Source organism: Myodes glareolus, chromosome 21 (genome assembly GCF_982192425.1).
Source record: "Myodes glareolus chromosome 21, mMyoGla1.1, whole genome shotgun sequence".
Taxonomy (NCBI): domain Eukaryota; kingdom Metazoa; phylum Chordata; class Mammalia; order Rodentia; family Cricetidae; genus Myodes; species Myodes glareolus.
Genome location: NC_142046.1, coordinates 56,898,599 through 56,914,064, shown reverse-complemented (window position 1 = coordinate 56,914,064; position 15,466 = coordinate 56,898,599). Strand labels below are relative to the sequence as shown.

The 15,466-nt window shown below is 42.6% G+C and overlaps 1 protein-coding gene across 1 annotated transcript in view; it reads left to right on the top strand.

Annotated features, from left to right (window-relative positions):
* The window catches only part of Pde11a (phosphodiesterase 11A), a 327,936-nt gene that overhangs the window by 143,369 nt on the left and 169,101 nt on the right, over nt 1–15,466 (top strand). The window contains exon 5 of the mRNA XM_087900073.1: nt 2,028–2,092. Within this exon, the coding sequence (XP_087756199.1) occupies nt 2,028–2,092 (65 nt within the window). The remainder of the gene's footprint in view (nt 1–2,027; nt 2,093–15,466) is intronic.

The following is a 15,466-nucleotide window of genomic DNA, read 5'->3' as shown; positions in this document are numbered from 1 at the left end:
TAGTGCTGGGATTAAAGGTGTGTGACTCCCCAGTACTGGGATTAAGGAGTGAGCCAGCACTGCCCAGCTGTTTCTCTTTTAGACTGGCTCAGTTTCGTGCAGTGCGTGGTAGCCTTGAACTCACAGAGTTCCATCAGCCTCTGTCTCCTGAGTGCTGAGATTAAAAGTGTGCACCACCACCACCCGGCCTCTATAGCTAACTAGTGGTTTAGCTCTGCCTGCGCTGGTTTTTAGGCAAGCTTTATTTGTTAGGTTACAAACAAAATATCACTACAGCTGATGCGAATGGTCGCATTACATAGATTTTTTTTTTTTTGGTTTAATGATTACTGTCATCTGGAAAGCACCGGACTTTGATTTTCTTCTGTACAGCAATCATGCTTTTCTTCTTGCTTTAAACCCATCTGCATCGCTGTCAATATTTTCAACCTTGACACCCTCCTTGGCAGGACGTTTAAAGTCTTATCAATAGTAAAATTAAGCCATAAATTATTGTTAATGATATTAGAGAATTAAAACTTATTTGTTATGTCAGAAAAATGAAAAGATATTTTCTTCCTGATTTCTAAAACTAGAAACAAGCTGGGCAGTGATGGTGCATGTCTTTAATCCCGGCAGTCGGGAGGCAGAGGCAGGAGGATCTCTGTGAGTTCGAGGCAGCCTGGACTGCAGGGCAAGTTCCAGGACAGGCTCCAAAGCTACAGAGAAACTCTGTCTTGAAAAACCATAAATAAATACAAATAAATAAATAAAACCAGAAATGATTGATATCTTGCTTATTATGTGATTAATATTATATGATGCCAGGGCTGGAGAGATGGCTCAGAGGTTAAGAGCATTGACTACTCCTACAGAGGTTGTGAGTTCAATTCCCAGCAACCACATGGTGGCTCACAACCATCTGTAATGAGATCTGGTGCCCTCTTCTGGCCTGCAGGCAAACATACAGACAGAATGCTGTATACATAATAAATAAAATAAAATAAAATAAAATTATATAATGCCAAGCCAAGTTACATTAAGTTACTTTGAGTCTATGTTTATTTGTATTTGGACACAGTACATATTCAACAGATAATTATGAAATGAATCTAAAGTCCTTTATTTATTTATTTATTTATTTATTTGAAGACAAGGTCTTACTGTGTAGTTCTACTGGCCTTCTACTTGCTATGTAGGCGGAATTGGCTTTGGAACTCACTGAGATATGCCTGCCTCTGTTTTGAGAGAATTGGGGTTAAAGGCGTGTGCTCAGCAGAGAACGAAATTGTTTTAAAATCAGAACTTATTTGTCTATCCTGGTCCACAAAATTAACAGCCACTGTATTACTTGCTCTTGCTGATGAAGGTATAATGGAGTAGTGGGTGAATGAACCGCAGAATCAAACCAACATAGTGTGAATCTCAACTCTGCAATTTACAACTGTAGATTAAGAGGAATCTACAACTTCCTCTTAAACCCTTAACTTCCTGAACCATTTAGCCCCTCTAAGCCCTACTTTTCCTTCAGTAGCATGGGGATCATGACCTTGGTCAATATCCTGTATTTACCCACATGTAAAGAATGGCTACAGCTTGCACCTGCCTCATTTGCAATGCAACGGCACGATGAAGCCTAGAGCACGCTTTTGTTTTTTTAAGAAGGAAGAATTTGCTGTGCTTTAGGCAAAATGATGAAAAGAAATTACAAATAATGAAATATCAAGATTGCGAGCCCAGGTACCAAACAGATCTGATAAAGTGGTATTGGAAATGCCTGCTGTCTAAGAAGGGCAAGTACAAAATGTGCTTTAGATCTTTCTCTTTGTGTCTTGGTATCACCCCGTGTAAAACGGTTCTTTAAGCCTCAGTCATTGTGACGTCATTGCAGAGTTGAGCGGTTACTGCATCATGCTAAACTGTGGGGAAGCGCTCTTTAAGCTCAATCATTGTAACGTCATTGCAGAGCTGAATGAGGTTGCTGCATCTTGTTAAACTGTGGGGGAGCGCTAACTGACCTGGGTTCACCGTCTCTCTGTACGACACAGGTGGTGAAATTTACCAAATCCTTTGAACTGATGTCCCCAAAGTGCAGTGCCGATGCTGAGAACAGGTAAGACCCCTGGGCTTCATGCTTGTCTTCTGATGCGCTGTGGTCCTTGGCGTTTGCGGTGTCGGATGATTCTCTGCGGACAGGAGTTGCCCTTTCTCTAAGCCATCAAGGGCAGCCATTTATCACTCTGTGGAATGTCAGAATTTAAATAAAAGCTATTACTGAACAGTGAGTGTATATAGGATACATCTCCTTCGTCATGTGTTTTTAATACAGACTTTTAAAACTAGGGATGGTGGTACTAGCCTCTTAGCCTAGCTGCTTGGGAGGCTGAGCCAGGAAAACCCCAAATCCAAGACACACCATGGCTGCAGAGGTTGAACAAGGCCAGCTTGGGAAACTCAGTGAGATCCTGTCTCAAAACAAATCCTGAGAAGAGAGCTGAGGGTCTAGTTCAGTAATAAAGCACTTTCTGGAGAGTGCACGAAGTCTCTGGGTTCACTGTCAGGACCACAAAAAGGAAGGAAGGAAGGAAGGAAGGAAGGAAGGAAGGAAGGAAGGAAGGAAGGAAGGAAGGAAGGAAGGAAGGAAGGAAGGAAGGATACAATGTAATACTTGTGATACAGTTATAATCTTGCCTGTGGACTTTATAGTACCCCTCTCTCCTGAGGGAGATTGGATTTTTTAAAATATGTATTATTGCCTTGAATCTTGGAAAACAGATACTGTGTTAGTTACTTCTCACAACACCAGACAAAAGCAACCTTAAAAGGAAGGAAGGGTTTGTTCTTGCTTATAGTTTGACAGGAGAGTTTTGGTGGCAGATGCATGAGGAAGCTGGTCACATCCCATTCAGTCAGGAAGCAGAGTCGTGAATGGGGTTACTCACCTCACATCCCTCTTTTATTCAGTCTGAGCCCCCAACCCACCATACCACCTACATTTAGGGTGAACCCTCCCACCTCAGGTATTCTAATCTAGAAAAATTTCCCCTCAATGATCTGCTCAAGGTTTGTCTTCTAAATGATTCTAGTTCCTCAGAGGCTGAAAATCTGATCAGTGTTTGCAATCACAGAAACGAGTAAATCAAAATGTATGCTTGATTGTTTTTTTTCCAGTTGTATGAATTGAAAGGTGGGCTCTTCTACGTTGAATGCAATTTCATCTATAGGGCATTCTTTCAAAGAGCAAAAGTAAAGCCGCAGAGAACAGAGCAGTAGGGGACAGAAGCTGAGGGAGGAGAGAGTCTGGCTAGGAAGGAAGGCAGGGATGAAGCCTGGGGTGGCAGACCTGTGTCTTCTAGTGATGATGCTTGAACTGAAAGCTGTAAGGACATTAGACTCAGAGAATGGGCACTAAAAATGCCTTGTGAGCTTTGTGGTTTGTGCTTTGAACAAATGGTCTAGTGGGAGCATGAAGCTTCTGAAGGGAGTTTCTGTGTTTATGAACATGCAATTGTGTTGATGTCTATATTTCATGACTGCCAATCTCTACCCAACCGAGATATGAAAGTATAGAGTCACTGAGGTATACTCAGAAATTGTCCTAAATGGAAAATTGTAAAATAATTAAGATATTAGAGAAACTATCTGTAGATACTTCATATTTCTATTTTATATTTTCATTAGTCACATCTCCCCATCTCCCGTCCATACAGGCTCTGAGGAGTTATTGAGGCTCCTCCTTTAGCGTCCCAACGCTTTGAGATTTCTGATTTTTCTACTTCTGAGCAAGTTCACTCAGTTACTTCAGAGTTGAGTACTTCCAGCCTTACAATTATTTTCGAGAACTTCCATGTCAAAATGAAATGACCCAAGGCCTAGACTGCCCTTGAAAACCTAAGAAAAGTCAGCTTTTCTTTAAAAAGACATTTAAAAGTGCCCTTGAACTCTGACATTAGGAGAGATAGTCTGCTCGTCTTTCTATTAATGACTTTTAAGTGAATGGAGGATGTTCATCTGTCTCAGAAGACCTTCCCTCCTTTGCCCAGCAATTTTCCTCTTGCAGATGTGGAGTCTTCCAGTCCTGTACTGGAAGAGAAAGGAATAAAGAGGAGCAACCCAACACCTAGCTGGCCAGAGGTGCGGAGCAGGTGCTGAAACAGGCTCCAAGGCTCCAAACCACAGTCATTTCTGCACACATTGTCAGTCTTTCCTTTCGCCTTGCAGCATTTAACATCTTCCCTGCCCTTCAAGCCCCGAGGCCTCTGAGCATCCCTCAAAAATATAACAGTACAGTTTTTAGAAGGTGGTTCCTGTAGCTTCCGGTGAAGATACTTCAGGACACTTCTGCCTGCTAATCAATCCATTTTAAGGCTTGCTGGTTCTTAGCTAGACTCCTTGGAGGTTTTGAGATTTTTTTGTTTGTTTGTTTGTTTGTTTTAATAAATCAGTTTTATCACTGACTCATCAATTCCATTAAGCCTCCTAAGCAGCCTGTTTCTTTGTCTTAGTGTCAGAGTGTCTCTATGGTCTATATTCACGCAGATCAAAAACTGGGGGTTATTTGCCTTCTCTCTCAGTGAGATTCACACCGGCTTCAGGACATCTTGACAACACCTCCTTCGTACTGTGCCACTGCTGGCTTCTTCTGCTGATAGAAGGGCATCGTGCACTGCATTAGCTTCCTATGATTTCTACCTTGTTCTCTTTGTCTCTAAATTTATTTGTTAAACACGCTTCTTTATCAGAGCCGGTGTCTGTTCCCGAGGATGTAAGGGTCAACAGACAGTGAAAGTAGACTAGGAGCCTAGTGGAATGTAACAAAAACATAATCTAGTATAAAGCTATAACCAGATGTGACCCAGCCTCCAGATGATAGCTACGCAGAGTCACATCAACAGTGATAACTCTGACTGTTGCTCCGCCAACTCTCCTGTGAGACAGGTGTCCAGAACCTCACAAAAGCAACCTTTAAAGGTTTCAGAAAGTCTCTAGGATGCCTCATAACCAGTTTATTACGGAATCATCCTATCTCCCAAGCACTCACAAATAGCGCCTGTTCTTTTGGATGTGGCTCAACATCGGCTGGAATGGGGTCCCGTCTGCCCCATCCTAGACACCCTGTGGCTAGAACAGGAGTATGCACCACTGGTCTGCCACAGACCCCAGCACTGGACAAAACCCGAAAAAGACCGGGCGTTTGTGCGGAAATTAGGGGAGGTGTGCTTTCTCCAGCTGTCACATAGTGTGTTGCCTGGCCCTCCCTAATAAACCACGTGTGTACCCCGATTTTCGTAAACTGCTGAATTCTGAAAGCTTTTGTCTATAGCCCTTCTTTCTCCATGGCACTCAGACCCAGCCATTTAGGCCAGGGTCACCAACCTGTGCTGATTAGATTTGTGTCAGTTTGACATAGCTAGGCTCATCTGAGAAGAGGAAACCTCAGTTGATAAAATGCCCCCATCAGATTGATCTGTAGGCAGATCTGTGGGGCTTTTTAAAAAAAATAATGTGAGAAGGTTCATCTCACCGCAGGTGATACAGCTCCTGGTCAGGCGCTCCTGGGCTGTAGGAGAAAGCCAGGTGAGCAATGCATGAGGAACAAGCCCATGCGCAACACTCCTCTGTGACTGCTCCTTCAGTTCCTGCCCTCAGAGTCCTGTCTCAAGTTCCTGCCTCAGCTTCCCTTCATGGTGGAATGTAATTACAATGTATAAGCCAAATCATCTCTTTCCTCACCAAGTTGCTTTTGGTCAATGATTTAGTCATAGCAGCTGAGAAGCAAACTAGAATAGAAAAGACCACAGACTGAGTTCTGCTGTGATTTCCCTACTGTTCTTGTTTCTCGGTCAACAGGCTCAGATGCTCAGACTGCATCCTTCTGGTCCTTTTATCTCATGTTCATCAGCTCATGCACATAAATGTCCCTTCATATGCAAGCATGCCCCTACTTAGGTTCTTATGTTCTGCTAACAGTGGTGACAAAAATAAATGTCTTCCTTTGCAAGGCTTGTACAGGGTACTATGTTAATATGCGGGAAGGTCCCTATAGAGAAATAAAAATAATTTTCTCTCTATTCTCCTGAGTTATTTGCTGAGACAGGACCCTGTTGATACAAGGTAAAGAAAGACAGCAGTTACTACCATGTCTTCCATGTGTATGCATGAGATAGGAGCCACCCAGGGAACGATAGGTAATTCTTAAAGAAGAGGTTCAGACCTACAGTTTGAATATCATCTTTGGAAAAACGACGGGGACTGGAGAAATGGCTCAGAGTAAAGAACACCTGCTACTCTTGCAGGAGACTCTGGTTTGATTCCAACACCCATATGGCAACTTATAGGCATCTGGGTTACACCTTGTGACTAGGTGTGCACACCATATACATACATACACGTAAGCTACACACTCGTGTTCAGAAAATAAAAACTAAATTTTTTTTTAAAAAGAAAGAATATGTATTATTGAGAAGTGACCAAAAAAGGAGCTGTTGACCTCTAGCTGCTCAATTATAGGAAGGGAAGCGCACGGAGTCAAGGAAGCTTGTTACGCGAATTTCTCTGGCGCATCTCCTGGCTCATAATGGTTTAATGTTCTCTAACCGGTCAACTTTTGTCCTTCTTCATAATGACAGGAGGAAGGATGCCCTTGTAAATGTATGACCTACTTTATGACAGAGAGCTTTTCTTGGATCTGCTTCTCAATATTTTTTTCAGCACAAAATAACCCTATGGTACACGGCACATTTTTGTGTGATGTATTATTGTCTCCTATGGCAACCAGCTCATTTAAGGAAAATGGGAGGTAGATTTCAAGGAAAGCTTTGGATGTGGGAAGACCTCAGTCCGGTCTTACAGGACCTAACTAACCTCCAGGGGGTGAGACGCCATCAGCAGGGACTTTGCGAGAGAGGGGAGCCTGAGGGAGCATTGCATGTGCGAACGTGAGGGCTGTGAGCTGTTGTCACACGGATCATCATTATTGCTAGCGATGGTCCCTAATTCCTTGTCACATCCAGCTGCCCAGAATGCCATCTGACTGAAGTGAGAATCCTACTGGGTCCTTCTGCTGTGCTCAGAGCCTCCTAATGAGAAAGCAACGTGCTCACTGAGGAATAACAATGGGTAGTGAGTGATGTGATGAAGTTTATATCGAAAAATCATGTGAGCTAGAATGTGGAAGGACTACAGGATGGCAAACTTAGATCACCACTAAATCCTGCACATAGCAAAGATTCTCCTATGGAGGTCCTCCATAGACCCCTCCCCCACTTAACGTTGTCAGATCAGCAGCGTCATCCTTTGGCTGTTCTTCCTATTCCATTGTCTCCAGACCCTTCACTCCTCTTACCTCTTCCCTGGATGTGCTCCAGCTCTTGAGGGGTCTTTAAAAAAGGGCAACAGACTTTCTCAGTATTTACACTGTCTGCTCTTGTTCACAATGTGACCCCATATCTGTGGGGGCACCCATGATCATCTCGTGTTGTCAGTACCAACATGCATCCAAAAACTAAGAGCTTGCCCGAGCCGTTCAAGTGTCTTCCTCCCTGGGTCTCACTCTGGGGCTCTCATCAGAAAGCTGCCGTGGTGAAACACCTGTATGGACCTCCCTAGATCTTTAGTTCTGCTTTTAACAGACTTCCATTTCTAGCCTTACTGGACAATTTTTCTAGATGATCACATACTCTTAAGAGACAAAATAATATTTAAAGAAATAATAGCACTCATAATTTTTACTGAGTTTAAAATACCTTCAGCTATGTTTTATGTATGTTTCTAGTATAAATATGGATACTTTAAAAGCTGAACTTTCTTAGCTCTTATATTTAAAGTATCAAGACATGGTGACCTAGTATTCATAATTTCTGCAAGGCTGCAACTAAGTGAGAGAATTTTTTCCAACAATAATTTAATGGAAACACAGTCATTTAAAACCCAAGTTCTAGAATCGTTTTATCTTCTGCGACTAATGGAACTGTAGGGGAAATCTAACTTTTTTTTTAACAGAAAGAACTAATTCTTATATTTCCATTTGTTACAACCAGAAAGATCAGAGAAAAATAAAGTCAAAATCATGGACCATCTAGTAGGACATGACCCTTTGTTTATGACTGTGGTTCCAGCTCAATTGCTGAGTGCATGTCAAGCACGTGCAAAGTCCTGGGTTTGATCCCTCAAACTACGAAAATGGGAAACAAAAGACCTTTGGTTGATGAGCCTTTGGAAAAGCAAGCAGAAGGGTAGATCGCTTCAGAAGGTAGAGAACCAAAGCCTTCTCTTGTAAAAGATCAGGGAATTTGTCAGAAAAATGGCCGGTCTGAGTAATTTGCTGACCTCTTCAGGACACCAACCGTGTTGCCTCCCATGACAACGCTGACTTTACAGATAGAATTAAGAACCTATTCTACTTTCTTCCCTAAGACTTATATACTGTTAGTGGTTGATGGGGAGGGAGAACCATTTTCTTCTGTGGTCTGGTCACTGACCAGGTGCCCATAAATAAACATTCATCAAGCCATAAGCAACTCTAATGAAATTCATTAGGATTGAAAGACAGATACACACACACACACACACACACACACACACCACATTCAGAAGAGGAGGAGAAAAAGGAGGAAGATGAGAAAGAAATGAAAGGAAAAGAGAAAAGAAAGTTGTAGGGGGATCATTGGGAGGAGGAAGAGACTCCACAGGAGGGAAGAAGGGGAGGTCTTGGGTAAATATGACTGATGCACACTGTGTACACGTATGACAATGTCATAAACCCATTATTGTGTGTAATTAACATATGTTACATGCTTATTTATCATAAAGAAGTTCTAGCTAGGAAGATTCTCATCAGTCATTTGAATTAAGTACTAATTAAGCACTGGGGTCTCTGTGCACAAAGGCACTTGGGTGGCAGAGGCAGACATTGGAGTAAGGCAATTTGAAAGACAGCCTGTGATTGCTGGCTTTGAAGACTAAGAAGGGGGGGCATGACCCAGGCAATGTGGAAGCCTCTAGAAACTGGAAGAGTTAAGAGAACAGAGTATCTCCTAGGGAATCACAAGGCATTAACCTGCTGCTGTTTGAAGCCATGGGTAGATCTCCAACTGCCAGTTTCCACCCATAGAATACTCTTAACTGCTCTAAGGGCTGGACTCAGTCCCCGCCCTGCAGATTGGTGGTGAAATCCCACCAATATATATTCTGGAAAGCTTCACCCTAGAAAGTTCTGCCACACCTCTGCTCAAGAAAACTATATAAACCCTGTCTTCTGCTCAGCTTTCTGCTGTTTCTCACCCAAGCACCCTCATGGGATTTTTCCTTCCCAATAAATCTCTTGTGTGAGATTTGTTGTGCAGTGTGATTTTTTTTTTTTTATTCCTTGGTCCCTGCCTGCCACCTGAACCGTAATGCCTACGCATGGAGTTTATGGTCATTTGTTACGGAGGCAGTAGGACACTGATACAGGAAATTTAATTTGAAAAGCAGTCAAGGAGAGAATTCAGGAATAAGTGAAAGACTAGAAGAGAGACAAGAAGCAGCCAAGGATCCAGTGGTTGAGGAGCACACTTGGAGCTGAAACTTAGGGGAAACATTCCACCAAGAGCCTCCCATGTAAGGATTTGTGAAATTTGTCGTACTCCCTTCCAGTCTGTGCCTGTTTTGTCCTGTGTGGAGCAGGCCAACTGTGGTCAGCTGCTGGCAGGCTCTTCCCCCTATACTCCGCAGTGATCTGGGTGAGCTCCGACCGCAATGTCTGCTCATAGCAGGCCACTTCTGAGAAAACAAAGAGAGAAAAAGAGAGAGAGAAATCTTTTAAGATTCAAGAAACACATACACAAAGAGAGACAGAGAAAGAAAAGGAGAGAGAGACAGACAGACAGACAGATAGACAGAGACAGGGTCTCATGTTGTCAAACCTGGCCTTGAACTACTAATCCTCCCATTTCTACCTTAATGCTGGGATTACGGATGTGCACCACCGTTCCTGGCTTCTAAAAATATTTAAGATGAGATATGGGTTCGGTTGAAATGTTACTTCAGAGAAATGGCATTGTTTAAAGTGGTTTCCCATCCAAAATTCGCATCTACCCAACCCTCAATAGGAGGCCTTATTTGGACGTGAAGATAGGATTATTTAGGTATCTTGGAATTAAAGAAGGATAAATTTATTCACTGCCCAGTGGCTGATGTCCTTCCAAAATAGGAGAGACACAGTGTCACAGGGCCCAAGGCCACGAGAAGATGGGCAGAACCCTGGAATCTTCAAGTCACTGTGAGGAAGAAATAACACTACTTTAAAGTTAGCGGTGATTTGTTCTGGCTCTCCCAGGAGACTAATACACTATTAAATGAGGACAATAAAATTGATAATGCCTCTTAATACTTTTTCGAGCCGTGGAGTTCCTGGAAGCGATGATTCTGTGAGTCCGATATTGTCATTACAATGATTTTCTTATTTAACTGAAGGAGGAGCATTAACTGTTTAATGGTTGTCAGACATAGCTGGTCTCAGTGTCACAAATGCCCATGGGATTAAAACGTTGCCATTTTCATTTTAGAAATAAAGAAACTGAGGCTTGGACAAGTGAAGTGTGTTGCACACAGTTTTGAGCTAGAAAATCTTAAGCCAATTTCTGAGACTAATAGTCCACTCAGCAACTTTCCTTCCTCGAGTTTATGCCTGGAAGGCATTGCCACGCAATGCCCACTCTGTTAAGACTAAGACCACACTGTCTAAAATACTTGCATGCCCAGGGGGCCGTGGATATGGAAGGACACAAGTCTCAATGATCCATGTGGTAATCCCAGACATTGCAAGGCTGACACATGTGGATTGCAAGTTTGAAGCCCACCTGGGCCTCCTTGTAAGAATCTATCTCAAAACAACATAGGAAGAGACAACAGCAAAGTCCTCAAACCAGCCAGGAACTATTAAGAAGTCAGTAGCATGATTAGAGACCTTGGCCATAGAACCCTGGAATAAAAAGAAGAAAAAAAAACCTGTCTTTAAAATGCTTTGACAAGTCGTTTATTATAGAATTTTTAATGTACTTTAAAAAGTACATGACCAGCTGGGCGGTGGTGGTGCACACCTTTAATCCCAGCACTCGGGAAGCAGAGGCAGATGGGTCTCTGGCAAGTTGATGCCAGCCTGATCTACAAGAGCGAGTTTCAGTTCCAGGACAGGTTCCAAAGTTACAGAGAAACCCTGTCTAAAAGAAAAAAGAAAAAAAGAAGAAGAAAAAAAGACATGACCATTTATCTTGATTACTGAATTTTTGAGCTTGAGGTAAATGTTTTGACTCTTCACTCCTGACAGAACTATCTATCTAGAAGATTAGGAGCAGGGCTTCAGACCTCATAAGAGGGTTTATGGAGAAGTCAGTTTACATGGATACTTTAAACTCCCGAAACCCACATGCCTGTAAGAGAGGGTACACTAAGAAAACGCAAACACAGTGACACTCAACTTGTCTGAATTGTTAAGGTTTTCCTCTTCAAACTTGGCATGACTTTCTGAGTGCCCTGGGGATTTTGATGGTTTCTGACTTTTATTTGGGAAACTTGGCACACTGAAGACATCCTGAGACAGGTGTATTTTTAAACACTGGGGAACTGGTGCTGGTACAGATTCTATTTCCGAAAGGGACACTCATTCACTCGCTGGCAGGAGCTTTGTTCCATGAGCCCAGGGACGGGAAAGAAAGTAACTCTGTGTTCAGTCAGTGACAGAAACACCAGGGGGCTGTTTGTGCATCAGATGTGCACTGAGTGCTAAGACCAAATTCTTACAGAACGGGTACTGATAAGGGTAGGTAATGTGTTGGGTATACGAAGTGACAGAAGCAGCGTTTGAACACAGCCCGGCTCCATCATTTGGCTTCTCAGCCATTCCATTCACTATTTCTGGATGCATTAACAGGAAAGCTTTACTGTGGTCACCAGAAAAACCAAATATCAACGCTTAGTAATTAATCAATAAGTACTTAGTGAATGAATGATTTAATGACATTGAAAATTGGGCTGGTGACTACTGTCCCTGGTGGCAGCTGTGACATAGTTATTTGCCCCATAGCTGTTTGTATTGCCATGTTGTTTATTGTACATTGTTGGTGCTACATGGCTGGGTTAAATATGGGTTAATATTTTCAACAAGATTGCACAATAAGGGGATGGAGAGAGAACAATTGTTGCCTTTACAGAGGCCCTGCATTTGGTTCGCAGCACCCACATGCTGGCTTATAATCATATGTAACTCCATATCCAGGAAATCTGGTGCCCTCTTAAGGAACACCAGGTGTGCAAGCACATGCATCCATGCAAACAAATACTCAGATACATAAAATAATACATAGATAAATCTTGGGAAAGATGACTGTGTCTTGACATTGAAATGGGAAGTTACTGTTTTAAGCAGAAGCACATGAGCAAGGGGGGAGTATTTGCCGGGAAAGCCTGAGGACGGAGCTGAGATCTCCAGCACCCACATAGATGTCAGCCCAGTGTGGTGGGACCATCTGTATTCCTCCACCTTTGAAGGCAAGGATGGGAAATCCAGGGCAATTTGGCTAACTAAGCCAGCCAAGTCAAGGCGCTCAGGGTTGAAGTGAGAGACCTTGCCTCAACAGATAAGACAGGAAACAACTTAGGAGCAAACTAATTCTTTTTATTTGTTTGTTTGCTCTTGCTTTTTCAAGACAGGGTTTCTCTGTATAGTCCTGGCTGTCCTAGAACCCACTCTGTAGCCCAGGCTGGACTCAAACTCACAAGAGATCCACCTGCCTCTGCCTCCTGAGTGCTGGGATTAAAGGCATGAGCTACCACTGGAAACGGCCAGTTCCCATCCTCTGGTGTTCTCATACATGTACACACACATGCACTTACACTCCCCACGTATTTATGCATGTGAACACTCACTACAGCATGCCAAGTCATGCGTTTGAAGACAGAAGAAAATAGTCAATTTCTCACCATAAACAAAAGAATTTCAAAGCCGTGTAAGCCTGGCGTGAACAAATTTATGTATTTTGCAGGACTGCTATTAAAATGTGGAACAACAATTTCTCAAAAAGAAAAAAAAATCTAACTAATTGGAAGCTGCTTCCTTTCCAGTGGCGAGTAATTGAATTGAGGAAAGAAAAGGAAGCTTTGAATTTCATTAGAGGGGAAATGCTGAGACAGTCTTGCTGTCTGTTGACATGCTTGTCAATGACAAGGGCGCTAAAACAACACAGGTCCCTAAATGAAGCATTTCATCGTGATGGCATGAACGATGTCAGGCAGTCTAATTTGCCAACGTGCTTAATTTTAAACAGTGGAGTCACCCCAAGTGTGCCAGACAGAATTGTCCTCTTTGGCGCCTTACCCCTTGTCATCCATCGTACCTTGATGGTGAATTGCAAGAGCGAAGAGGCTTTGCAGATGAAATAGAGGATATGTTAAAGTGAGGAGGTTATGCTGGACTCTCTAGATGAGCCACAAAGAGCAATGTTTTCAGCCAGGTTGGGGCAGAAAAGGAGGCTAGAGAGAAAACAGAAGAAGAAATCAAAGATTTAAACTGTGAACTGAAAGACCAGGAGCTGGCATGGTCGTTGAAATGTGGGACAGGTACTTGTAACACCGAGGGAGCTGGAGGCCAGCGTGGCCCTTGATACACTGATGGGTTCCCAAGGTCACATGGCCTTCTTCCAGAGGTAAAGAGAACGACTCCTTTTGGCAGGGGGGGAACCGGTTGTACAAATTCCCGAGGAAGGCTGGCTTTTCTCTCGTTGCTTGAAATCTTCCTATAGTGCAGGCTGAGCTCATTTCGAGATATTTGGGCTGCCTGAGACCTAACATTCAGGAAAGCATACAGCCTTGGCAACATCTTGATCTTGGCCGTCTCTAGGAACCCAAACAGTGAGTTCAGTTGAGGTGGGAATACATACGTCTTAAAGAGCCTGAGACAATTTAGGGTTTCCTTCAATTTTAATATTGGAATTATAGCTCCGCTATTCTTTCCTCTGAAAGAAAAATAAAGATTGTTTGCCATACAACGTTCTTGGGCTCCATTTCCCAGGTCAGAACAGTAAAGCCAGTGTTTCAACATTTAGGGCGGTAGCTGAAAGTCTTCGTAGCACCTCGTTTTGCAAACAAATGACTCCTTCTAACAGGTGCTTTTAATCCATCTTAATTAATTAATTGTTTTCATAACTCTCTCTTTTAGGCCTCCAGACTCCATGGCCCAGATTCTGTTATTTTTACAGGGAAATTGTCCTCCAGGATGTGTCTCTGACGACTCAAAGCTTCATGATTACCTTGATAGTTCCTCCAAAGGTCTTTATAAAGACATCAGACATCTGGGTAACCCTCCTTTGTTCTCGTCCAGCATGGATGGCACAACCAAGAGAAAGCTTGCAGGAGACGTATTAGCCCTAAAAAAACTAAAAGGGATGAGCGGGGGTTTGGTTACCCCTGAGGATATTGTGATTACAGACTGTAATCATATTGCACTTTATAACCAAAACGTCACCGGCACACAGGGAAGAGTCGTTAGCACCCAGTCAGATTATGGCTATGATCTGGGCCTGGAGGAGGAGACCACAAACTCTGCAAGGCCAAGGTGACTCAGGCAGTTGGACATTATCACGCCAAAGCATGCTTCAGGGAGGCAGAAATGGCGTTTGAGAATGTCACTAAATGTCTGTACTGTGAATTGTGATGGGACAGTGCCTCCGGGTATGCCTCAGAATAGGGCTCTCAGACTTTGAAAAATGTGGTCCCCAACAACAAAAATCTATCTAATTATCAGCTGGCTATTAAACTAACTGAGAGGAAATTCTAGCTGCCGTACAATAGAGACACTTTTCAAAATTAGTTTAGGGGAGTCACTTGACAACAAACAGCACCAAGAATAATAGCAACAGATAGAAACAACAGCATCCTGACATAGGATAAAGGAGATGCTATTGTTTTTAAAGTTTCCAAATTATTAACTATTTTAGTTTTTAATCAGAAACCATAAAGCATACAAAGAAACAAGAAAATATTAGCACGGATCTAGACAAAGTGGCTTTTGACAGAAACTGTCCCACTCAAGAGAACAGTTGGAATTTGGGTGGGAAATTATAAATATGCTCCAAATTTTAAAGGGAACCACATACAAAGAACTAAAGGAAAAATGTGAGAACACTGTCTCTCAACAAGATCAATGACAAGATATAGTATAGACAGTATCATCAAAATAAATACAAGTTCTAAAATTGAGAAGTTAAATAAAGTGAAAAGTTCTCCAAGATGGGGCTTACGAGCATTCGTGAGAAGGCCAATAAGTCTACAGGGAGAAAGATAAGTCTACAGGAAATGTGTAGTTTAGGGAATAGAAAGAGAAAAGAATGAAGTAGAGTCTCAGAGACATCTAAACACTATCAATCATAAAAACCCACAGTCCTACAAGGAGGATTTGCAGAAAAAGAAGTGAGAAAGGGTCTAAATTGCTTTTCTCGTGGCCATGACCTAA